General features: G+C 40.5%; 2 protein-coding genes across 3 annotated transcripts in view; one reads left to right on the forward strand and one right to left on the reverse strand.

Moving 5' to 3' along the window:
* The window catches only part of fip1l1a (FIP1 like 1a (S. cerevisiae)), a 39,196-nt gene extending 37,081 nt beyond the window's left edge, over nt 1-2,115 (reverse strand). For both annotated transcript variants that reach the window (XM_051874652.1, XM_051874651.1), the window contains exon 1: nt 1,862-2,115. In XM_051874652.1, the coding sequence (XP_051730612.1) occupies nt 1,862-1,931 (70 nt within the window). In that variant the 5' untranslated portion in view covers nt 1,932-2,115. The remainder of the gene's footprint in view (nt 1-1,861) is intronic.
* Nucleotides 2,116-2,742: 627 nt separating this feature from the next.
* Nucleotides 2,743-21,953, forward strand: part of scfd2 (sec1 family domain containing 2) — a 154,167-nt gene continuing 134,956 nt past the window's right edge. The window contains exons 1-2 of the mRNA XM_051874650.1: nt 2,743-3,685; nt 4,403-4,571. Coding sequence (XP_051730610.1) covers nt 2,872-3,685; nt 4,403-4,571 — 983 coding nt within the window. The 5' untranslated portion in view covers nt 2,743-2,871. The remainder of the gene's footprint in view (nt 3,686-4,402; nt 4,572-21,953) is intronic.

Genomic DNA, 21,953 nt, shown 5'->3' on the forward strand with positions numbered 1-21,953 from the left:
CTGCAATGTAAATAGTGTAGCAGAATGACAGGGGACAGACGAATTTGTTGAATAAAGTTGTTATTTCTGTTTTGTTTTAGTGCACAAAAAGTATTGTCATCGCTTCATAATATTAAAGGGTTAGTTCACCCAAAAATGAAAATTCTGTCATTAATTACTCACCCTCATGTCGTTCCACACCCGTAAAACCTTCATCTTCGGAACACAAATTAAGATATTTTTCATAAAATCTGATGGCTCAGTGAGGCCTGCATTGACAGCAAGACAATTAACACTTTCAATGCCCAGAAAGCTACTAAAGACGTATTTAAAACAGTTCATGTGACTACAGTGGTTCAACCTTAATGTTATGAAGCGATGAGAATACTTTTTGTGCACCAAAATAACAAAATAACAACTTTATTCAACAATATCTAGTGATGGGCGATTTCAAAACACTGCTTCATGAAGCTTCGAGGCTTTACGAACCTACTGTTTCGAATCAGTGGTTCGGATCGTGTATCAAACTGCCAAAGTCACGTGAACTACTGAAATTTCGAAACACTTATGATGTAACGAAGCCTCTTTTACTGAAATCACGTGACTTTGGCAGTTTTGGCAAACCAGTGATTCGAAACAAAAGATTCGTAAAGCTTCGAAGCTTCATGAAGCAGTGTTTTGAAATTGCCCATCAATAGATATTGTTGAACAAAGTCATGTTTTTTTGGCGCACAAAAAGTATTATCGTCGCTTCATAACATTAAGGTTGAACCACTGTACTCACACAAACTGTTTTAAATACGTCTGTAGTGGCTTTCTTGGCACTGAAAGTGTTAATTGTCTTGCTGGCAATGCAGGCCTCGCTGAGCCATCGGATTTTATCAAAAATATCTTAATTTGTGTTACAAAGATGAACTAAGGTCTTACAGGTGTAGAACAACATGAGGGTGAGTAATTAATGAGAGAATTTTAATTTTTGGGTGAACTAACCCTTTAAGGTTGAAACACTGTAGTCACGTTGACTATTTTAACAACGTTTTTACTACGTCATCAATACTTTGCTGAAAAACCTGTTGTACACAATCTACCACATGTCTTCTGCCAACTGATTGATTGTTTATATGATACTTTTTTAGCAAGTAAAAATCCTTTTAGTAAAAACTTCCCGCAACAGGTTGTGGTATATGTGTCTTTTTGCTTTGAAACTGATTTTTACATAACCATAAGAATAACTTTTATAGTATTAGTAATATTTTTAAATTTGAGTATCAAATATGGGAGACCAGATCTCCCAATCTTCATTGTAGTGTAAGACTTCATATAAATAATAAAAAATCAGTTTCATCATGGATACAATTTCATCATCTAAAATGCAGCCAGTTTGAGAATGGATCAATTTGAGACCGTTTTAAAACCTGATATTCAAAATGTCAACTCTACATTAGATTATATTGATTTTTCTTTTCTCTGATTCCTCTCTATTGAACATGATACCGTATTTCTCATGTCCTATGCCATATTTGCCATGGAAAATCCATCAATCAATCAATCAATAAAGAGTTTAAAACTAGCTGTCCAACTGCTTTTAAATGTAGCAGCACTTACACGATGTTATGTTAGGCGTGTAAATGTATTTACGCCATATGGTTTCTGTAAGGGTTGATTTGAAAGTAAATGTTACGAAAAGCGTGCAGCTGGATAAATAACGGTCTCTGTTGTAATAAACTTAGGGTCAGACCCCTGCTTAAAAACGTATGCTTTTGTTTGGTAGATGTTGGTAGGGTGTTTATTCTTCTCATCACGAGGACGCTTGATTTGACTTCCTGAATCACTTCAGTCAGTTTTAAAGATTGATCGTCACGTCAGTTTGTTTATTTCTCACCTCCATAAAGCCAGTCCGTCTCGTCATCAGCGCTCTCATCAGCTGTTTTCTCTACCTCTCTTGTGGACATGATCACCTCCAGGTTTTTGCGCTTTACTTTGAGATCAGAGGCTCGGTTTAATTTAGTGATTAACCGAGTTGGACTAAGTAACTTCACGTAGTGTGATAATAGTTTCAGGGGTTACTGTCACAGCTGTCACAGCAGTGACACGTCGCGTGCTTGTGTAGCAGGTGCGCGTTACCACAGAGACACATCTCACTGCACGCGCACGTGTGCGGGACACGCAGGAAGTTCAACAACAACACAACAATACACAAATTAAAAGCAGTATGTTTGTTCATTTATTTATTTACGGACAGACGCGAGCTCTCTTCACTTTTCACAATTTACTTTTTATATAACAGACAAATCCTTTACCTTTACTTGATTCTTGCATACTTTTTAACGTATTACAATATTTTAAACATTGAATTATATAATCAATGGCAACCATAAAAAAAAATCCATGAAAAAAAAACAATCATAGCAAATCAAATACTGAGATAAAAATAAGAATATTATTAGAAAAGAATAATGCTGCCTTCACGTGCTATCGGAAATGTGATAATTCCCACTTCTGAAGTCGTGAAGTCGAAATGGGAGGGCGTGCATGTGCAATTTTTACCTAGGAAACTCGTATTTACGATAATTTCGAGCGCACGTAAAGGCAAAATAATAATAATAATAATAATAAAGAATTAAGGTTGTTAACTACTTCTATTTTAAAATGAATAGGGTTAGAGTTAAAAAAAAATCCACATATATAATGTTTACTTTTATAATATACCATCAAATTCCACTTTTCAAAACTCCCAGCTGATAGCGACACCATGACGCATAACTATCGCGACGCCTCTGCGCCACGTCACCTTCGAGAGACTCACATGGGTTTGTTTTGAATGGTGTCTGTTTGACAGTTGTGCTGTTGTTTTCGTTCGTCTCATTTTAAAACGCCAGCATTTGCGGAAATATGTTGCCCACGGATGGTGTCATGTGTTTCCCCGGTCAGACGTGGGAAAAAGTGCTGTCAAAGGTAAAAAAGGCTGTTGTTTTCATGGATGATCGGTGTTCAGAGAGTCTGCACTGGAACGGAGGAGCTGCGCTTCTGTTTGAGGCTGGAGCTCGAAACATCAAACAGTTCTCAAGCTTTGAAGCAGGTGGACAGAATGAACCCAAAGCTGTGTTTGTGGTCAGCACCGTGCTAAAAGGTAGAACCGCAGACATTATTAAAGACATCATATCCCTCAGTCACTTCCAGTACTGTGTGGTTTTCACAACTATTCCTCACTCCCTTCACCTGCTTGCGAATAATGTGAACGCTGATCTGGAGGGGAACCCAGTGTTTGAGCAGTTTGAAGAGAAACTGTGTGAGTGGATGGGTGATATGAACTATACTTCTGAGGTCATGCATGCTCCTGTGGTCTTTGCCCCTCTGACGCAGCACCTCCATATTTTGCCTGCTTTCTCTGATATCTTCCCTTTATTGGAAGTTGATCTTCAGTCCATCAACAAGAAGAGGCCAGAGAAAAGACGATTTGGGAGTCTGGTGGATGTGGATATGCACTCTCTCCCACCTGAGCTGCAGATTCAGATTAAAGCTCTGGCTTCAGCCCTCAACTCCCTATTTGAGTTCATCAGTACTCGTGAGGAGTGCTTTTCGGTGGGTCCGATGAGCCGTCTGATCGCAGGGGAGCTGGCCAATCACCCGCATGCCAAAAACAGGAGGAAGGCGGCCCCCAATAAAGCATCAATAGTGTTTGTTGACAGAACTCTTGATCTTACAGGTGTAGTCCAATGTGTCTAAATATTTATTCAATCATTAGTACTTAAGGCAAGGCACTACAGGCAAAACCATTGTTTTGTTTTTTTATGCACTGGTCAGTTTTGAGATTTTTGGATAATTTTAATTTACTTCCATAGTCTTCTTTCAGACTAGTGGAAAGAAAAAAAAATACACAAAATACACATTTACTGTAAGTGTTTATCTATTTGTGCCTTTAGACTACAATTGCAGTGCATATCTGTATAGGCCATATTCTCAAAATGTTTTGTTTTTTTCATGCACTGAGCCAGAAATCTCCATTTCAGTAACACTTATCTATATTCTAAAGGAGGTTCATTAATATATAATCTGCTTGATTTATAACATTTTATTGCTAAATGGATTGATATATCAAAAACCTTAAACACTAATATGTCAGCAAAATGAAACAATAATTTTGAACCTGGCTTTATCCAGGTAGATTTCTATTCTGGAAATTTGCCTCATTTGCATATTTAAACATAACATAACATGACAAAACTTGTAAGACAAAATTATCTTAATGTACTGTGATTAATCAGTTGGGGGTAGTATGGTGATACCCATTAGTTAAATTTTTACCCTGTTCACCAGTGGTGTCTTGCCTTATGTATACAAGAACAAGTATAACTTGTTCTAGTTTTGTGTCCTTACAAAATCTATTTACTTTTCCCTGTTTCTCTTATTTCCCAATCTTTAGGGGCTGTTGGCCACCATGGTGACAATTTGGTTGAGAAAATCCTGTCAGTGTTGCCACAGCTGCCAGGTCATGTGACTGATGTTCAGGTGGACATGTTGGAGCTCACACACCTGAAGCAGACAACTGATACAGAGGGCATCTTGGCACCAGGCTGCTTGGCACAGAACCAGTAAGCTTTTTTTCCTTCTTCTTTTTTTTATAAATAGAAAACGGCCAAAAGCACTCTGGTAAGAAACAGGCGAAGAACATGCAATGAGTATATTCACATTGTGGTGGAAATAAAATTGATATATATCTTGATTTCTTTTTTTTTAAAGTCTCACAAATCAAGCATTTTCATTTTTAACATGTTTTAAATTAATTGATTGGTAACAGTTTATTTTAAGGTATTTTATCTAGTTGCTTATTAGCATGCATATTACTAGAATATTGGCTATTTATTAGTACTTATTAAGCACATATTAATGCCTTATTCTGCATGACCTTTTTCTACATTCCTAATCCTACCCAATACATAAACTTAACAACTACCTTACTAACTGTTAATAAGCAGTAAATTAGAAGTTTATTTAGGGAAAAGTCATAGTTAATAGTTTATATGTGTTCCCTATACTAAAGTGTTACCAACTGATTAAACATTTGAGATGGGCAGTTTGTAATATTAACTAATTTAAGGTACTAACAAATATTATGCAGGTTCAGACCTTTGGTTTGAACTTGGAGCTGATTGGAACTGAATAACTTTGTACTGAAAGCAATAGTTCACTCAAATAATGAAAATGCTGTCATTATTTACTCACCCTCATGTCACTCCAAACCTGAATAACTTTCTTTCTTCTGTGGAACACAAAAGATGTTTTCAAAAGTGCTTTTGGTCCATAGAATGAAAGTCAGTAGGGTTTATTATTGTTTTGACCCCCGATGACTTTTAAAATATCCACAGAAGAAAGAGTAAATGATGTCAGAATTATCTTTTTGGGGTGGATTATCTCTTTAAGAGCAAATGTATGTAACCAAAAGTTACTCCAAGGTACTGTTGTTAAGATACCAAAATTTCAGTAATCTTTACTAATACCAGCAGTTCTCAATACCTACTTCATTACCACAGCAAAACTTTTTATATATATATATATATATATTTACCAGTAACTGTTTTATTTAACTATTTAAAATGTTAAATATTACTGCAAAATAATAATATTAATAAATAATTTAAAGCAAGTATATCATGATATTCTTCATGTAGCCTTCAAATACACACACATATGTAATGAAAAGTAAACAGTCAGTATTAAAATGCAAGCAATAGAACAAAGAATACTTCAGATTTTCTTTTCTTTTTTCATAGTTTCTGTTTGATATTTTTTAAGGACATAATAGGCTGTGACAGCTCTATTAAGCTGCATTTAAACATCAGATTTCTTGACCTGTCTGTCTGATAGTTTTGTCATCACTGCTCCAAAGGGAATGTCCCTACTGTAGTTTGGTTTAGACCAAAAACCTCAGTGCTGGTAAAGGATTAGAGAAATGTGTTGCATAATCACGGATGTTCTCAAAGTCTGTCTGCTCACAGAAGGAAAAATCAGCGGAAACCATTTGACTTGGTTCCCCACATGTTGGCACAGGAACAATGCCCAGCCAAGTATTTTTAATGGAGAACCACCATTTCTTTAGTCATCATAAATGTGTGTATTTGAATAACTAAATGGGTTTGCTGGAGTTTTTGCTGATGTCATTTCCTACGGGGTGGGATGTGGTAATGAATGACCCCAAATTTCTGCTGTTCTGTGTAATATTGTCATGCTGCTCAATTGTTTTAACACACATTTGGTGAACTCGCTCACTTTCTGAATGTAAAATAATGTTTTTCCTAAATGAACCCAGCCATGCTTTTTGGATGGGAATTTTTTTGCTAAATGTATGCCCTTTGGTTGAACTCAGTCATGAGTGAAAACATCAACTGTCATAATTTTTGGTGTAATTGACACCATGTAACCTTTCTGGCAGATGATTTTGTAGTGATTGTCATATATTGATATAATATTCTCTTAATACAAGACTTTTTTTTTTTTTTAAGCAAGTTGTATCAATGTCAAAACTGAACCTACTTCATCTGGAAGTCAAACGGCACCAGCATGGAAACCCAAACGCTGTTTACGACCTATTAGGTCTAAACCACATGTTAGACGTGAGGGTTTGTTAAAAGAGGAACTTGTTTCGTATGTCGGTTTTCTTTCCAGATCCCATCAGACAGGGATTCAGAGAGCACACGCTCATGGAAAGAATTCAACTCCAGAGTGATTGCATTAATGGGACAGGAACTCCTCCTATGAGCTATGCCAATAATTAAACCAGTTTCACCTTATACATTTGATGCAGCAAAAGCTGCCAGATTGATCTTGTCTCCATTGTGGGCTCCCATTGTGACTATTTGTCATCTCAACCGTGTTCAATTTGGAGAGCATTGAAGCTGCTGTTTTACCTACACACACAGACGAATGCTGTATTCCAAGACCACATCCCTCCACCGCCATTAGCTGGTTACAGTAGCACCGCAGTGCTGAGTACAAACACACTCTTGAGACCTCCGTGTAAATATACAAGCGCTCACTGTTAACCAGATGGTGTGGAGACTGAATGGGACAACTCTTCATTTGAAGAGCTTTCTGTCACTGGACATGTATGTGTAAAAGTGTGTATTTAACAGGGTTTAGAATTGGTTTCCATTGTGTTGCGCTTTAATAAGGCCATATTTCACACCTTTGTAGTATTTTATTTTTCCCTGAGGGCCATTTATAATAATAACCTGTGTTTTTTACACTAAGAACAGTCGGAATTTAGTTTAATGCAACCATTTTCATGACCTTCTCTAAATCTTTTACAAAACAAGAATTGGGCAACACAAAATGACTGACGAGATTCCTTTCTTTTAATGAGATACAGTATTTATTATGTCTATGCAAATGTTGGCCTTATGTGAAAATGCCTTTTGCATGGCTGATCATGTGCTTGACTAGAGAAGCATGAGCACAGGGAATTGTCTGACAGGCTTGGCACATTTCTCCTAAGGACTATAAAGAACATGCTCTGATCCCAAATAAGCCTAATCGTGCTTCCAAATGCAGAGATTTTGAAGAGGTGCTGTGTACCTGACGGTCTAGAGTCATTCGTCACTGTATACAAGCCACCCTATATCTGGAGAGCATAATCCATGGAGGTTTTTAAAATGTCAAACGTGGAATGACGACAAGAGGGTATATACCGGTAGTATACTTGTACTGACAATGAACTTGATCGAGCAAGATTATCACGTGTGTTTTTAGAGTGTTTGTGCAGTATAGGCTGTGTTGAATTATTAGCTTTTGTATTGTAATGTTGTTTTAATGATCTGTTAGTGCTTGTATAGTCTTGTGTGCTAATTACCTCACTATGTGCTCATTCTGTCATTCTGTCATGACGTGATCTGCACTTTAACTGAATAACGGATGTTTGCTCATGAGTGAATGTTTTTGTGCTGCTACGTGTAGTTTTAGAATTCCTCAGGATGTCATGTTCAGTGTTTTTTTTTTTTTTTTTTTTTTTTTTTTTTTTTTTTTTTTTAAACCTCCTAATTTTAGTTTGAGGGTAAAAATGCATTTATTTAGCCCACTCTCTCTGTATCTACACTGGTTCCCCTTTTTTCAGGCTCAGTTTTATTCTTGGTTGGAGCTCCAGGACTCAGTGGAGGAGAACCGGTCCAGTTCCACACAGTCAAATCCATTCAGTGTAAGCGTGGGGATTTCTAGCTTTAGCTCAGCAGGGAAGCGAGTCACAAGCCTAGGGTTTGTTTAGCAGAGTCTAGACAGGCTCCAGGCAAATATCGAATCTTTTGATGCATTCTGACAGGGCCCAGCTGATCCTCAGGAGAGCAACTCAACTCCCTAGACTCTAAATGTCCTTAAACGTCTCTCGAGACGTTGTATAATGCCAACTAAGTCATTCATTTCTGACCGAGTTTTACTAGCCCAATATTCTGGGTCAAAGAATATGCACACATTTCAAACAGATCATCCAAACACAAATAGTTTAATGCTTCACTTTCATTCCTACTTTCCTACCTTTCAGTCTCAGCTTCCTACCTATATATACATCGATCAGGCATAACATTATGACCACCTTCCTAATATTGTGCTCTGACCCGTCGAGGCATGGACTCCACTAGACCCCTAAATGTGTGCGGTGGTATCTGGCACCAAGATGTTAGCAGCAGATCCTTGAAGTCCTGTAAGTTGCGAGGTGGGGCCTCCATGGATTGGACTTGTTTGTTCAGCATATCCCACAGATGCTCGATTGGATGCTCGATTGGATCTGGAGACCAAGTCAACACCTCAAATTCGTTGTTGCGCTCCTCAAACCATTCCTGAACCATTTTTGCTTTGTGGCAGGGCGCATTATCCTGCTGAAAGAGACCACAGCCACCAGGGAATACTGTTTCCATGAAAGTGTGTACATGGTCTGCAGCAATGCTTAGGTAGGTGGTACTTGTCAAAGTAGCATCCACATGGATGGCAAGACCAAAGGTTTCCCAGCAGAACATTGCCCAAAACATCACACTGCCCACGCTGGCTTGCCTTCTTCCCATAGTGCATCCTGGTGCCATGTGTTCCCCAGGTAAGTGACGCACAGGCACCCGGCCATCCACATGATGTAAAAGAAAACGTAATTCATCAGACCAGGCCACCTTCTTCCATTGCTCCGTGGTCCAGTTCTGGTGCTCATGTGCCCATTGTTGGCGCTTTCGGCGGTGGAAAGGGGTCAGCATGGGCACCCTGACTGGTCTGCGGCTATGCAGCCCCATACGCAACAAACTGCGATGCACTGTGTATTCTGACACCTTTCTATCAGAACCAGCATTAAGTTCTTAAGCAATTTGAGCTACAGTAGTTTAGACCGGACCACATGGGCCAGCCTTCGCTTCCCACGTGCATCAATGAGCCTTGGCCGCCCATGACCCTGTCACCGGGTTCACCACTGTTCCTTCCTTGGACCACTTTTGATAGATACTGACCACTGCAAACCGGGAACACCCCACAAGAGCTATAAAAAGCTGCTGTATCTCAATTATCTCAATTATCTCAACTTCACATGTAAACATTCTTACTGATAAGTTATTGTGAGTGGTTTTCTAAAGAACTGCAGAATAAAATGTTCTTAAATAGGTTAATCAGTCTGTTGGTTCTAACCTTTATTTTTAACACTAAAATGTGTTTTTTAGCTCTTAGCTAGGATGTGTAGGGTCTTTGCTTACTGGTCAAGATCAATATAGAATACTTGTTATGTATGTAAGTATCTTTGATAATCTGGTAATGTTTTATCATCCACCATGTGTTAATTGTAAGTCTATTCCTGTTAAAGAACAGTAATCGCAGACCTCAAAAACCTGAACTATTCGAGGCATCATTCATGTTATGGTGAGTTACACACCAAACTTTAAAGGGATACAGTAGCCTGCCCTTATTTTTGCAAAACTCCAAAAACATATCTATATGTATAATTCACAAGTTCCGTGAAGCACGAGTTACTGACCTGCAGTGTTGGGCTAGTTACTCAAAAAATTTAATTTATTACTCATTACTAGTTACTCCTTTCAAAAGTAATATTATTACTTTACTTATTACTTTCTGGCAACAGTAATTAGTTACACTGCTACTAGTTCCCTTTCAGTCGGTCACGTTCGACGTACGTCAGAAGTGAACCAACGAATTGGGATATTGCTAGAGAGCCCTGTCACCTTCGAGTGTAATTAAACAAGCCAATGGAATTGGCATGCAATATTTGCATAACTGTCTGTGGACTCCACAGTGACCGCAGACAATTCACCTGTTCCCCGGGTGGAGATTGCTGTCCTACTGGTGAAGGACGCAATCGAGCCGGTCCCTCCAGCCGAAATGAAGTCAGGGTTTTACAGCCCCTACTTCATTGTACCCAAGAAAGGCAGTGGGTTACGGCCAATCCTGGATCTGCAAGTCCTGAATCGGTCCCTTCACAGGTTGCCGTTCAAGATGCTTACGCAGAAACGCATTTTCAAATGCATCCGTCCCCAGGATTGGTTTGCGGCAATCGACCTGAAGGATGCGTACTTTCATGTCTCGATTCTGCCTCAAGATGGACCCTTCCTACGGTTTGCATTCGAGGGTCGGGCATATCAGTACAAAGTCCTACCCTTCGGGCTGGCCCTGTCGCCCCGCGTCTTTACCAAGGTTGTGGAGACAGCCATTGTTCCCCTCAAGGAACAGGGCGTTCACATCCTCAACTACCTCAACGACTGGCTCATACTGGCCAGCTCGCGAGAGCAGTTGTGCGAACACAGGGACATGGTGTTAGCTCACCTCAGCCGGTTGGGTCTTCGGGTCAACTGGGACAAGAGCAAATTCGCCCCCGGGCAGAGGATCTCTTATCTCGGTATGGAACTGGACTCGGTCGCCCGGACAGTGCGCCTCACCGCGTCCAGTCGGTGTTGGACTCACTCAAGCGCAGGACAGCGGCCCCACTGAAATTGTTTCAGAGGCTCCTGGGGCATATGGCATCCGCAGTCGCAGTCACGCCGCTCGGTTTGCTTCATATGAGGCCGCTTTAGCCCTGGCTTCACGGCCGAGTCCCAAGATGGGCGTGGCAACGCGGTACGCTCCGTGTTCCCGTAACACCGAGTTGCTGTCACACCCTCACTCAGTGGTCGGACCCTTCATTCCTGCGGGCAGGAGTTCCCCTCGAACAAGTGTCCAGGCATGCTGTGGTCTCCACAGATGCTTCCACCACCGGGTGGGGAGCCACGTACAACGGGCATGCAGTCTCAGGTCTGTGGACGGGGCCTCAACTGCACTGGCATATCAATTGCCTCGAGTTGCTAACAGTACGACTTGCACTGGGCCGCTTCAAACAGCTGTTATCAGACAAGCACGTACTGGTCCGTTCGGACAGCACTGCGACCGTTGCATACCACCAGGGCGGTCTACGCTCCCGTCGCATGTCGCAACTCGCCCGCCATCTCCTGCTATGGAGTCAGAAGCATCTGAGGTCGCTTCGTGCCATTCACGTCCCTGGCGTGCTCAACGTGTGGCCGACGAGCTCTCACGGCAGCCTCTGCCTCCGGGCGAATGGAGACTCCATCCCCACGTGGTCCAGTTGATTTGTCAGCATTTCGGAGCCGCGCAGATAGATCTGTTTGCCTCTCCGGACACAGCCCATTGCCAGTTGTTCTACTTTCTGACCGAGGGCACTCTCGGCATGGATGCACTGGCACAGAGCTGGCCCTGGGGTTTACGCAAGTATGCGTTTCCCCCAGTGAGCCTACTCGCACAGCTACTGTGCAAAGTCAGGGAGGACGAGGAGCAGGTCTTGTTAGTGTCTCCGTTTTGGCCCACTCGGACCTGGTTTCCAGAACTGACGCTCCTCGCGACAACACCTCCTTGGCCCATTCCTCTGAGAAAGGACCTCCTGACTCAGAGACGGGGCACCCTGTGGCACCTGCGTCCGGAACTCTGGAGACTCCATGTCTGGTCCCTGGACGGGACACGGAGGTTCTAAGCGATCTACCCAAGTTGGTTGTAGACACCATCACTTCCGTTAGAGCTCCTTCTACGAGGAACCTCTATGCCCTGAAGTGGAACCTGTTCATTGAATGGTGTTCCTCTCACCGAGAGGACCCCCAAACATGTTCGATCAGGTCAGTGCTTTCCTTCCTGCAAGAGGGCTTGGAGCGAAGGCTGTCTCCCTCCACCCTCAAGGTGTATGTTGCCGCTTTTGCTGCACATCATGATGCAGTTAATGGTAAGTTGATGGTAAGTCTTTGGGGAAGCATGACCTGATCGTCTGACCTCGCCCTCCCTCCATACCCTCTTGGGACCTGTCCCTGGTACTTACTTCTCTCCGGGGACGTCTCTTCGATCCTTTGCAGTTAGTTGAGTTAAAAGTACTGTCCCTTAAGACCGTCCTCCTGATTACATTGGCCTCGGTTAAGAGGGAAGGGGAGACTTGCACGCATTTTCGGTCGACCAATCATGCCAGGAGTTCGGGCTCGGTGACTCTCATGTTATCCTGAGACCCCGGCCTGGATATGTGCCCAAGGTTCCTACCACTCCCTTCAGAGATCAGGTAGTGAACCTGCAAGTGCTGCCCTCATAGGAGGCAGACCCAGCCCTGGCTTTGCTCTGTCCCGTCCGCGCTTTGCGCCTGTACATGGACAGAACGCGAAGCTTCGGGACCTCAGATCAGCTCTTCTTCTGTTATGGAGGCCAGCAGAAGGGAAAGGCTGTCTCCAAGCAGAGGATGGCCCACTGGATAGTGGATGCCATCGCCTTGGCTTATCAGTCCCAAGGTGTGCCTTGCCCGCTCGGGTTGAGAGCTCCCTCCACTAGAGGAGTTGCTTCTTCCTGGGCGCTGGCACACGGCACCTCACTGACAGGTGTCGCCCAGCCCGCAGCTCTACATATATCTAACACGTTCGCTAGATTCTATAGCCATCGTGTTGAACCGGGATATTCCCGTGTACTCGCTTCCAGTAGCCGGTAACGTGAAGGACCCGTTCTAGTGTCGGCTTGCTATGCCATTCCTGCCCGCTGGGCCGGATACGTGCATCTATTGCTCCAGTGAGTTCCCCGTCTTGGCGAACCCTGTTGAGTTCCTCCGCCACCCCCTGCGGCTCTGACATTGCGGAGTGTCTGATGCTAGGCCAAGCGTCCGTCGCTTACGTTGATGTTTGGCTGGGTACCATATGTTGTGACCCCTTTTCCCATATGTGTATTGTCTACGGTTAACTCCCTACGGTGAGCCAGTGTCTTTCCCTTGGCAGCGCCTGCTCTGCCTTTCCTGCCAGATGTGTCTCCCCCTGTGCCAGGCTGGAGCCATCCCAGGAACTTCATATGCGCACTGCCCACGGCCAGTCCATATGTGTTCCATGTAATACCTCCCCCTCTGGGTAGGTTGTGGCTTCCGCAGCGTCCCCTATGGGTTCGCTTCCCAGTGTTGTCTAAGTCTTACTAAATGGGTCATGCGGAACAGCAGTGTAAGCTCGCCCCCTTCTCCGCCCCAAGGTGCGCCGGGTGGCTGAAGCTTACGCTGGGCACTGGAAGGGGTCAGTAACTGTGGCGTTTTATTTGAGATCCCAATTCGTTGGTTCACTTTTGACGTACGTTGAACGTGACCGACTGAAAGGGAACATCTCGGTTTTGTATGTAACCCTCGTTCCCTAAAGGAGGGAAAGGAGACGTACGTCCCGTCACCACAGTTCCTGTGCCTTCGCTGTAGTGCAGACTCAAGTTGTCTCCTCAGCGAAAAACAGACTGCGACTGCATCCGCTTCCGTATTTATACTCACCTTGCAGGGGGCGGTGCGTTATGCAAATATCGCACGCCAATTCCATTGGCTCGTTTAGTTACACTAGAAGGTGATAGGGCTCTCTAGCAATATCCCAATTCATCGGTTCACTTCTGACATACGTCTCTGTTCCCTCCTTCAGGGAACGAGGGTTAAGTACGTAACCGAGACATTACTAGTTACTTTTCCTTCACGTCCCACAGAAGTTGTAGTTGTGTACCTTCCCCATAAAATTCTTCTAAAATGTTACTAACAACATATTTCTGCCTCATCATTTGACCAAATCCACATTTGATCGCAGTCAGAAGTTATTACAAACACTCAATGGCAACTGATAGTGACTTTTAAGTAAAAGTGTTGTATTAATCTCATTAATTGTCGTGTAGCTTGAAGCTAATTGTAGCTAATTTCTCTGTTACCCGTATACGATTATATTTCATGATTTATTTTATTAAAAGAAATTACTTAAGTTTGTAAGAAAATGTTTTGTTTTCCAAACAGGTTTTTAATTAAAGTAAAATAATTTAAATCGGGATCAGAGGGATGTGGGAGGGCAAGCCATTTAATGCCAGCGTAAAGTAATGCCACAACTTACATAATGCCACAACTTACACAATGGTGTTCAGATAATCTTTTCTCCTGACAAAATAAATGAAATGGCAATATTTCCATCCGCTGAATGTAAGCTTTTCCATATTCCAAGCTTGCCTGCTGCACTGGTAACTTCATGTGCCTGTCTGAGTCGTGAAAATTATGAAAATAAATCTAGGAATTATTGGATCGTTAGATTTCAAAACAGTAGGTTGAGGCATCAAAAGTAACGTAACAAGCTGTTTTATGGATGGTAACTGTAATATTATTACTGAAATCTTATTAGTAATTAGTTACTTTTTTGTAGTAACTGATAGTGTAATATTATTACTATAACTAGTTACTGCCCAACACTGCTCACTGGACATTTCATTTTCAAACTGCCATGATACATACATACAACAACCAGTGTAATAAACTGCTGGCGAATTCACATTCACCTGTTACTGATAAAACTGAAGGTGCTTTTAACGCCACTTGCTGGACATTTCACTTTGAAAGTGTCTCAAAACGTGCAAGAAGCATCATATTATTAAGCAGAATGTCGCCACAGGCATGTTTTTCCAATGAGCCTGGGTTGCTAAGAAGATATTTTGCAGGGTGTTTCAAATGTTTAATGAAAGTCAGTTGGGTCCATTATAGCATTAGACCCCACTGACTTTCATTAAACAGTAAAAATAAACAAAAAAACACTAAGGCAGTTTTCAAATGTCTTCGTTTATGTTCCACATAAGAAAGAAAGTCATATAGGTTTGTAACAACATGGGTGAGCAAATGATTTCATTTTTGTGTGAACTGTCCCTTTTTGTGTTCAGGCCTAGAGGACTGTTCAGACCGTAGTGAGTTAGCAATAATAGGGATGCTTGATTTAGCAAACACCGCTAATAATATTGGTTCTGACTGAGGTTTGTGGCCCAGCCCTGCAGTGCTGATATTGGCATTGTTCATGTCAGCTCAGGTGAATGTAATTGGCTGCATTGTGTTATTCTAGCCCAGCTATATCTATAGGCTCTGAAAAATATTTATGAAAGATTTTATTTTTAGGATCCTAATTGTGGGCTGTCTGGTTAATTTTGCCGTCTTTATTGTATGGTATTTCCCGTTGTAATTGTAGGCTCTGTTTCAGGGTCGCTGGATTTAGTGTTGTTATGGGTGGTCATTTCAGGCAGCCGTCTCGAGAGCGACCGGCACGGGCTGCTGATAGGAGACTTCCTCTTCCTCGCCTGTGAGAACCCCAGCTTTTAATAACAGTCTAGTTGTACACTGTGCCTATTCAGGTCTGACTGGAGAAATGTTCAGATCTCTCTGTGTTTTTACTGTGGTTGTGGGAGAAATGTGAGCATTTTTGTAATGAAAGCTGTGTCTGGTGTTTTGGTAGGTTGTGTTTGAAATACTTCATGAAGACTTGAATTTATGTTCTTCGAAATGGTAGTATGAAGTCTCTGGTGGGATAGATTGTGCTGTGTGTGAAATTTTGGTTATAACAGATTTTAAGACTTGACTTTCGGTTAGCTAAAGGAGGACCATTTCACGCTCTGCTCTACTGCAACATCAACCAACCCATGTAACTTCTTTATTTCCTGCTCCAGTAATACAAATAGACAATTTCAATTGGCCAAGAATCTGTTTTTGGACTGGTAGAACGTGTGTGTGTGTGTGTGTGTGTGTGGTCAGGTGTGTTCCAGTCAGGCTGGTGTAATAGGTTGTTCTTGGCACTGCGGTAAAGCAGTGGTGCTTTGATTTTGTGTGTGTGGGACACTTCAGCTATGCCTTTGCTTATGTAAGGGTGTGTGACACACCCTCCACACTTCAACCCTATGCTTTACAACCGTCTACCCAACTTTGTGCCCTATCCAGCCGGCTTTAAACCCATATGTTTTACTAGAGCTCCTCAGGAAATCAGCATGAAGGTGGTAGTGTTTGTGTGTGTGTAGGGGGAGAGAAATGGACCACACTGCACTGTGAGAAAACAACACTAAATGTCGAGCAGATACAACATGCATATCACATGCTCTTTCGACTAAAAAGACACGAATTTGTCATTTGTTACACATTTGGCATGCTTAGCATTGAGTACTTGAGTCTTTGTTGACAGATCATGTTGTTTACTCTCTCTTGCGCCCTACTAAATCCCTCCCACTATTTTCCTGTCACTGATTGACAGGTGGGTTGTTAAATCAGAATATGGTGTCAGGCACACATCAGGCCCACACACGACTCTGACTTGTAGAGATTTCAGTTTATAGCTTTTGGAACATGTTTAAAGATTTAAAGCTTTTTTTGTATCTCATCGCCTCTCTCCTTGTCTCATCTCATCTCCTGCTGATCTCCTTCTGATCTGATCTGATCTCATCCCTCTGACTTGTCTTGTTGTCTCGTCTCATCTCTCTGTCACAATTTGTCTCATTTCATCTCCTGCTCATCTGATCTTGTCTCATCCTTATTAACCTTGTCTCATCTTCTCTTTTCTCATTGTTTACATCTCATCTCTGACCCTCTCTGTCCTCATCTCGTCTCCTTCTCATCTCCTTCTTATCTCTGCCTTGTTGTGTTGTCTCTTCTCATCTTGTTTTCATATTATCTCTGTGTCTTGTGTTTTTGGCTGACCTCATCTCTCTTTCATGTGTTGTCTCATTTCATCTATTTCTCATCTCTTTCTCATCTGACCTGTTGTGTTGTCTTATCTCTTCTCTCTGTTGTGTGTTGTCTCATTTCATCTCCTACTCATCTGATCTTGTCTCATCCTCATCCTTATTAACCTTGTCTCATCTTCTGTCTGTCTTCATCTCTTTTCTCATCTTTTGCATCTCATCTCTGTCCTCTGTCCATCTCTGTCCTCATCTCCTCTCCTTCTCATCTCATCTCCTTCTCATCTCCTGCTTATCTCTGACTTGCTGTGTTGTCTCATCTCATCTTGTTTCATATCATCTCTGTCTTTTTTTTCCCACCTCATCTCTCTTTCATGTGTTGTCTTATTTCATCTCCTCATCTATTTCTCATCTGTCTGACCTGTTGTGTTGTCTCATCTCATCTCTCTGTTGTGTGTTGTTTCATCTCATCTCCTTCTCATCTCTCTGATTTTTGTTCTCATCTCGTCTCATCTGATCTTGTCTCATCTCATCTCTGTGTCATATGTTGTCTCCTACTCATCTGAGCTTGTCTCATCCTCATCCTTATTAACCTTGTCTCATCTTCTCTCTGTCTTCTGTTTTCTCATCTTTTGCATCTCATCTCTATCCTCTGTCCATCTCTGTCCTCATCTCGTCTCCTTCATCTCGTCTCCTTCTCATCTCCTTCTTATCTCTGACTTGTTGTGTTGTCTCATCTCATCTTGTTTCATATTATTTCTCTGTCTTGTGTTTTTTCTCACCTCATCTCTCTGTGTTGTGTTGTCTCATTTCATCTCCTCATCTACTACTCCTCTTTTGTTGTCTTATCTCATCTCTCTGTTGTGTGTTGTCTTATCTCATCTCCTTCTCATCTCCTTCTTATCTCTGACTTGTTGTGTTGTCTCATCTCATCTTGTTTCATATTATTTCTCTGTCTTGTGTTTTTTCTCACCTCATCTCTCTGTGTTGTGTTGTCTCATTTCATCTCCTCATCTACTACTCCTCTTTTGTTGTCTTATCTCATCTCTCTGTTGTGTGTTGTCTTATCTCATCTCCTTCTCATCTCTCTGATTTTTGTTCTCATCTCATCTTGTCCCATCTCATCTTGTCTCATCTTATCTCCTCATTTCTTCTCATCTCATTTGATCTCCCCTCATCTTGTATCTCCTCTATTTTCCTCTCCTCTGCTCGTTGTCTTATATCTATCTTTTATCTATCTGTCATGTCTCGTCTCGTCTCTCCCATCTCATTCCTCTCCTCTCCTCTCCTCTCCTCTCCTCTCCTCTCCTCTCCTCTCCTCTCCTCTCCTCTCCTCTCTCCCCTTTCATTCCTCTCCTCTCTTCTCCTCTCCAGTCTCATTCCTCTCCTCTCCTCTCCTCTCCTCTCCTCTCCTCTCCTCTCCTCTCCTCTCCTCTCCTGTCTCATTCCTCTCCTCTCTTCTCCTCTGGTTGTACTGATTATCAAGTCAATTTATATGCAATAGAGCTGGAGGAATAAGTAGATTTAAATGAGATGAAGACATGCAGTATTGATACATGCAGAAACTCAAACCCGCAGCGGGCTGTGAGTAACTGCCAGTAACTGCTCTTGAACCTGTGACTCTGCTCCCATTCACTGTGTGTTAAAGGTTAGTGCCTGCTCTCTGGGATTTATCTTCCACTCAGGGAGTCTCACATGAAACAAAATGAGCCACAGATGAGAGAGATTTGTAATGTGTATTTTTGTGAGTTTGTGTATGCCAGTCTTTTTTAGATTTATTGCACAAGATGTTGCCTTTATGTGTGTTGCATCTTTATCTTAAAGATTTTAGCAGAATGATGCTTATCTTTATGTACAGAGATTATAGTTACTAAAAATGTTTGTAAATTTAATTGAACCATTCAACACAGCAATCAAACAGTGAATATAGTTGCTACTCATAGTATATATGTTTATATAGCTTTTTTAGTACACTACCAGTTAAATGTTTAGTGTCAGTAAGACACACACACACACACACACACACACATCATCAGCATCATTACTTTAGTCTTCAGTGTCACATGATCCTTCAGAAATCATTGTAATATGCTGATTTATTATCAATGTTGGAAACAGTTGTGCTGCTTAATATTATTTTAGAACCTGTGATACTTTTTCAGGATTCTTTGATGAATTAAAAAGTTAAAAAAATATCAGCATTTATTTAAAATAGAAATCTTTTGTAACAATATACACTACCGTTTAAAAGTTTGGGGTCAGTAATTTTATTTCTTTCTTTTTTTCAGCACGGATGTGTTAAATTGATAAAAAGTGATAGTAAAGATTTATATTGTTAGAAAATATTTATATTTTGAATAAATGCTGTTCTTTTTAACCTTTTATTCATCAATGAATCCTGAAAAATGTATCACAGGTTCCAAAAAAATATTAAGCAACACAACTGTTTTCAACATTGATAATAATGGAGTATTAAATCAGCATATTAGAATGATTTCTGAAGGATCATGTGACACTGAAGGCTGGAGTAATGATGCTGAAAGTTCAGCTTTGCATCACAGAAATAAATTATATTTTAAAGTATATTAAAATAGAAAACCATAATTTTAAATTATAATAATATTTCACAATATTATTGTTTTTTTTTATTATGAAATAAATGCCTTAATGAGCATAAGAGACTTCATTCAAAAACATTAAAAAATAGTAATGTTTATATATATATATTTTTTTTACCAGATCAGCATATTAGGATGATTTCTGAAGGATCATGTGACACTGAAGACTGGAATAATGATACTGAAAATTCAGCTTTGCCATCACAGGAGTACATTACATTTTAAAATAGAATAATATAATGTAATAATATTCATGAATAACCATAATAATATTACTGTTCTTTAGCAAATAAATGCAGTCTTAGTGAGCATAAGCGGCTTCTTTCAGAAACATAAAAATCTTACCGAGAACCAAACTTTGTAACAGTAGTGTTTATATATTATATATTTTATATAAATTATATAAAACCAATATATCACACTAAAATAATTGGTGATGTCCTTCTGGAGACCTGAACAGTAATTGCAACAAAGAAGCGGTTTCAAACCAAAACAAAAGATGAAATATTCAGCTGCGGTTATCAATGAAAACCAGAAATTACATAATCTCATCCTCTATGGATTTAAAGGCTCGAAACAACCCAATTTATTTAAGTCTCTTTGTTTGCCATCTCCCTTACTTCCCCAAATGATGCTTACATAACAGTCATTCTCCAATCTCTTTGAGACGGATGACATTTGTCTTTGAAGTGAAATGGCAGGCTTGCTTTAGAGATACTTTTCAGATTTAAGAAACTTTCACTCCAGTTTCCTTTGCTCTTTCCATTATCAAAATCCTGACAGGAAAAAAACTTGGACTGTGTGGGTGCTCTCGTTGTTTCTCTGATGATGAATCAAGGTTTTTTCTTGCTTTGTTTCTTATTTTAGTTTTGTTTATTTCTCTCAGAGTCCCGTTACAGATTGTAATGAGCACGGAAAATACACACACCTCTCCCGTGGAGCGTCTGCTAGGTCTCCTTGTGTGCGTAAGCATATGTGTGCATAGTGTCATTACTCCTGCAAGTGGGCGTAATTGAAGAATAACTGACCTGGATTGAAAGCTGCTAACGAGTGGGGGTTGTTTGTTTCCTGTTGTTGATAAACACAGACTTAATCACTGTCTTCTAAATCAATCTGCCCGTCACAACGATTATGGCATCGTAACACCACATCTTCATGATAAATTAGGGGGTGTAACATTAATTGCATATTGTTTTGGGATTTTTGGTTTATTTAAAGTGCGTGTTACATTGCAACACACCCGAAAGGTTATTATGAAACGCCATCCAATTATTGCTAATCACATTTTGGAACCATTTTGGGTGCAATTTAGTGTCTGTGCGTGTATGAAGACCGATTTTAAGGCATTCAGGAACACTTAGTCAGTTGAAGTCCATTCTTAAGTGCTCAGTCATGTGTTTCCAGGAACCCTGAACTTCCCTTACCACACACATACACACTGGACGGTACAAGGAGGTTGTGGCGGGAATGGGTAATAAATATTTTGTCTTTACAGACCAACACTGCCCTCCATAGGTTAGAGTACTAATGGAGCACAAACGCTCATATACAAACTCACTGAACCCCCTTGTCAGGACATCTAGCCTGGGGAACACTGCAGGAGAGGAGTGGAGTAAAGAGGGGGGAGGTTTTTGGGGTAAATTGGAACCATGTTGCCCCTCCGAAACATTCCAAGCGGACCCCTCGTCTTCCTGGAATACACGCCGAGTCAACATACACATGCACATAGAGAGGGTCCAGTCTTAACTCTGGCATGTAAACTACGCTGACTATGTGTGCATCTGTTTATGACATGCAAAATCAGTTCAGCCCCATTGCACAAGACACACTACCTACCAACAAACACGTAACATACTTGACCGGATTTCAAAGATTTGTGGTCTGCGAAATTGCGAAACGTCTACTGGCCCATTAAGATATCTTGACGATGTCTTGAAATAGCCAGTATATACAAGTCCAAACCTAGTCATTTTCCACGTTTAAGAACAAAAGTAGTCATCCAAACTATGAATTTACACAAATTATAGTATGGGAATTTTGTAGTGGCCAAAAAATGTTAAACAAATCAAAACTATTTCAAAGTTTTGTTTTTTTATTTTATTTTATTTTATTTTATTTTACATTTTACATTTTAATTTTATTTTATTACATTTTTTTATTTAATTTAATTTAATTTATTTTTTTAATTTAATTTTGTTTTATTTTAAATTTGAATTTAATTTAATTCAATGTTTTATTTTATCTTTAATTTTATGTAAATTTTATTTTTAATTTAATTTAATTGTATTTTATTTTTTAATTTTATTTAATTAAATTTTTAATTTAATTTTATTTAATTTTTTTATTTAATTTAATTTTATTTTTTATTTAATTTAATTTTATTTTTTTATTTAATTTAATGTT

Source organism: Ctenopharyngodon idella, chromosome 20, assembly GCF_019924925.1.
Source record: "Ctenopharyngodon idella isolate HZGC_01 chromosome 20, HZGC01, whole genome shotgun sequence".
Taxonomy (NCBI): Eukaryota; Metazoa; Chordata; class Actinopteri; order Cypriniformes; family Xenocyprididae; genus Ctenopharyngodon; species Ctenopharyngodon idella.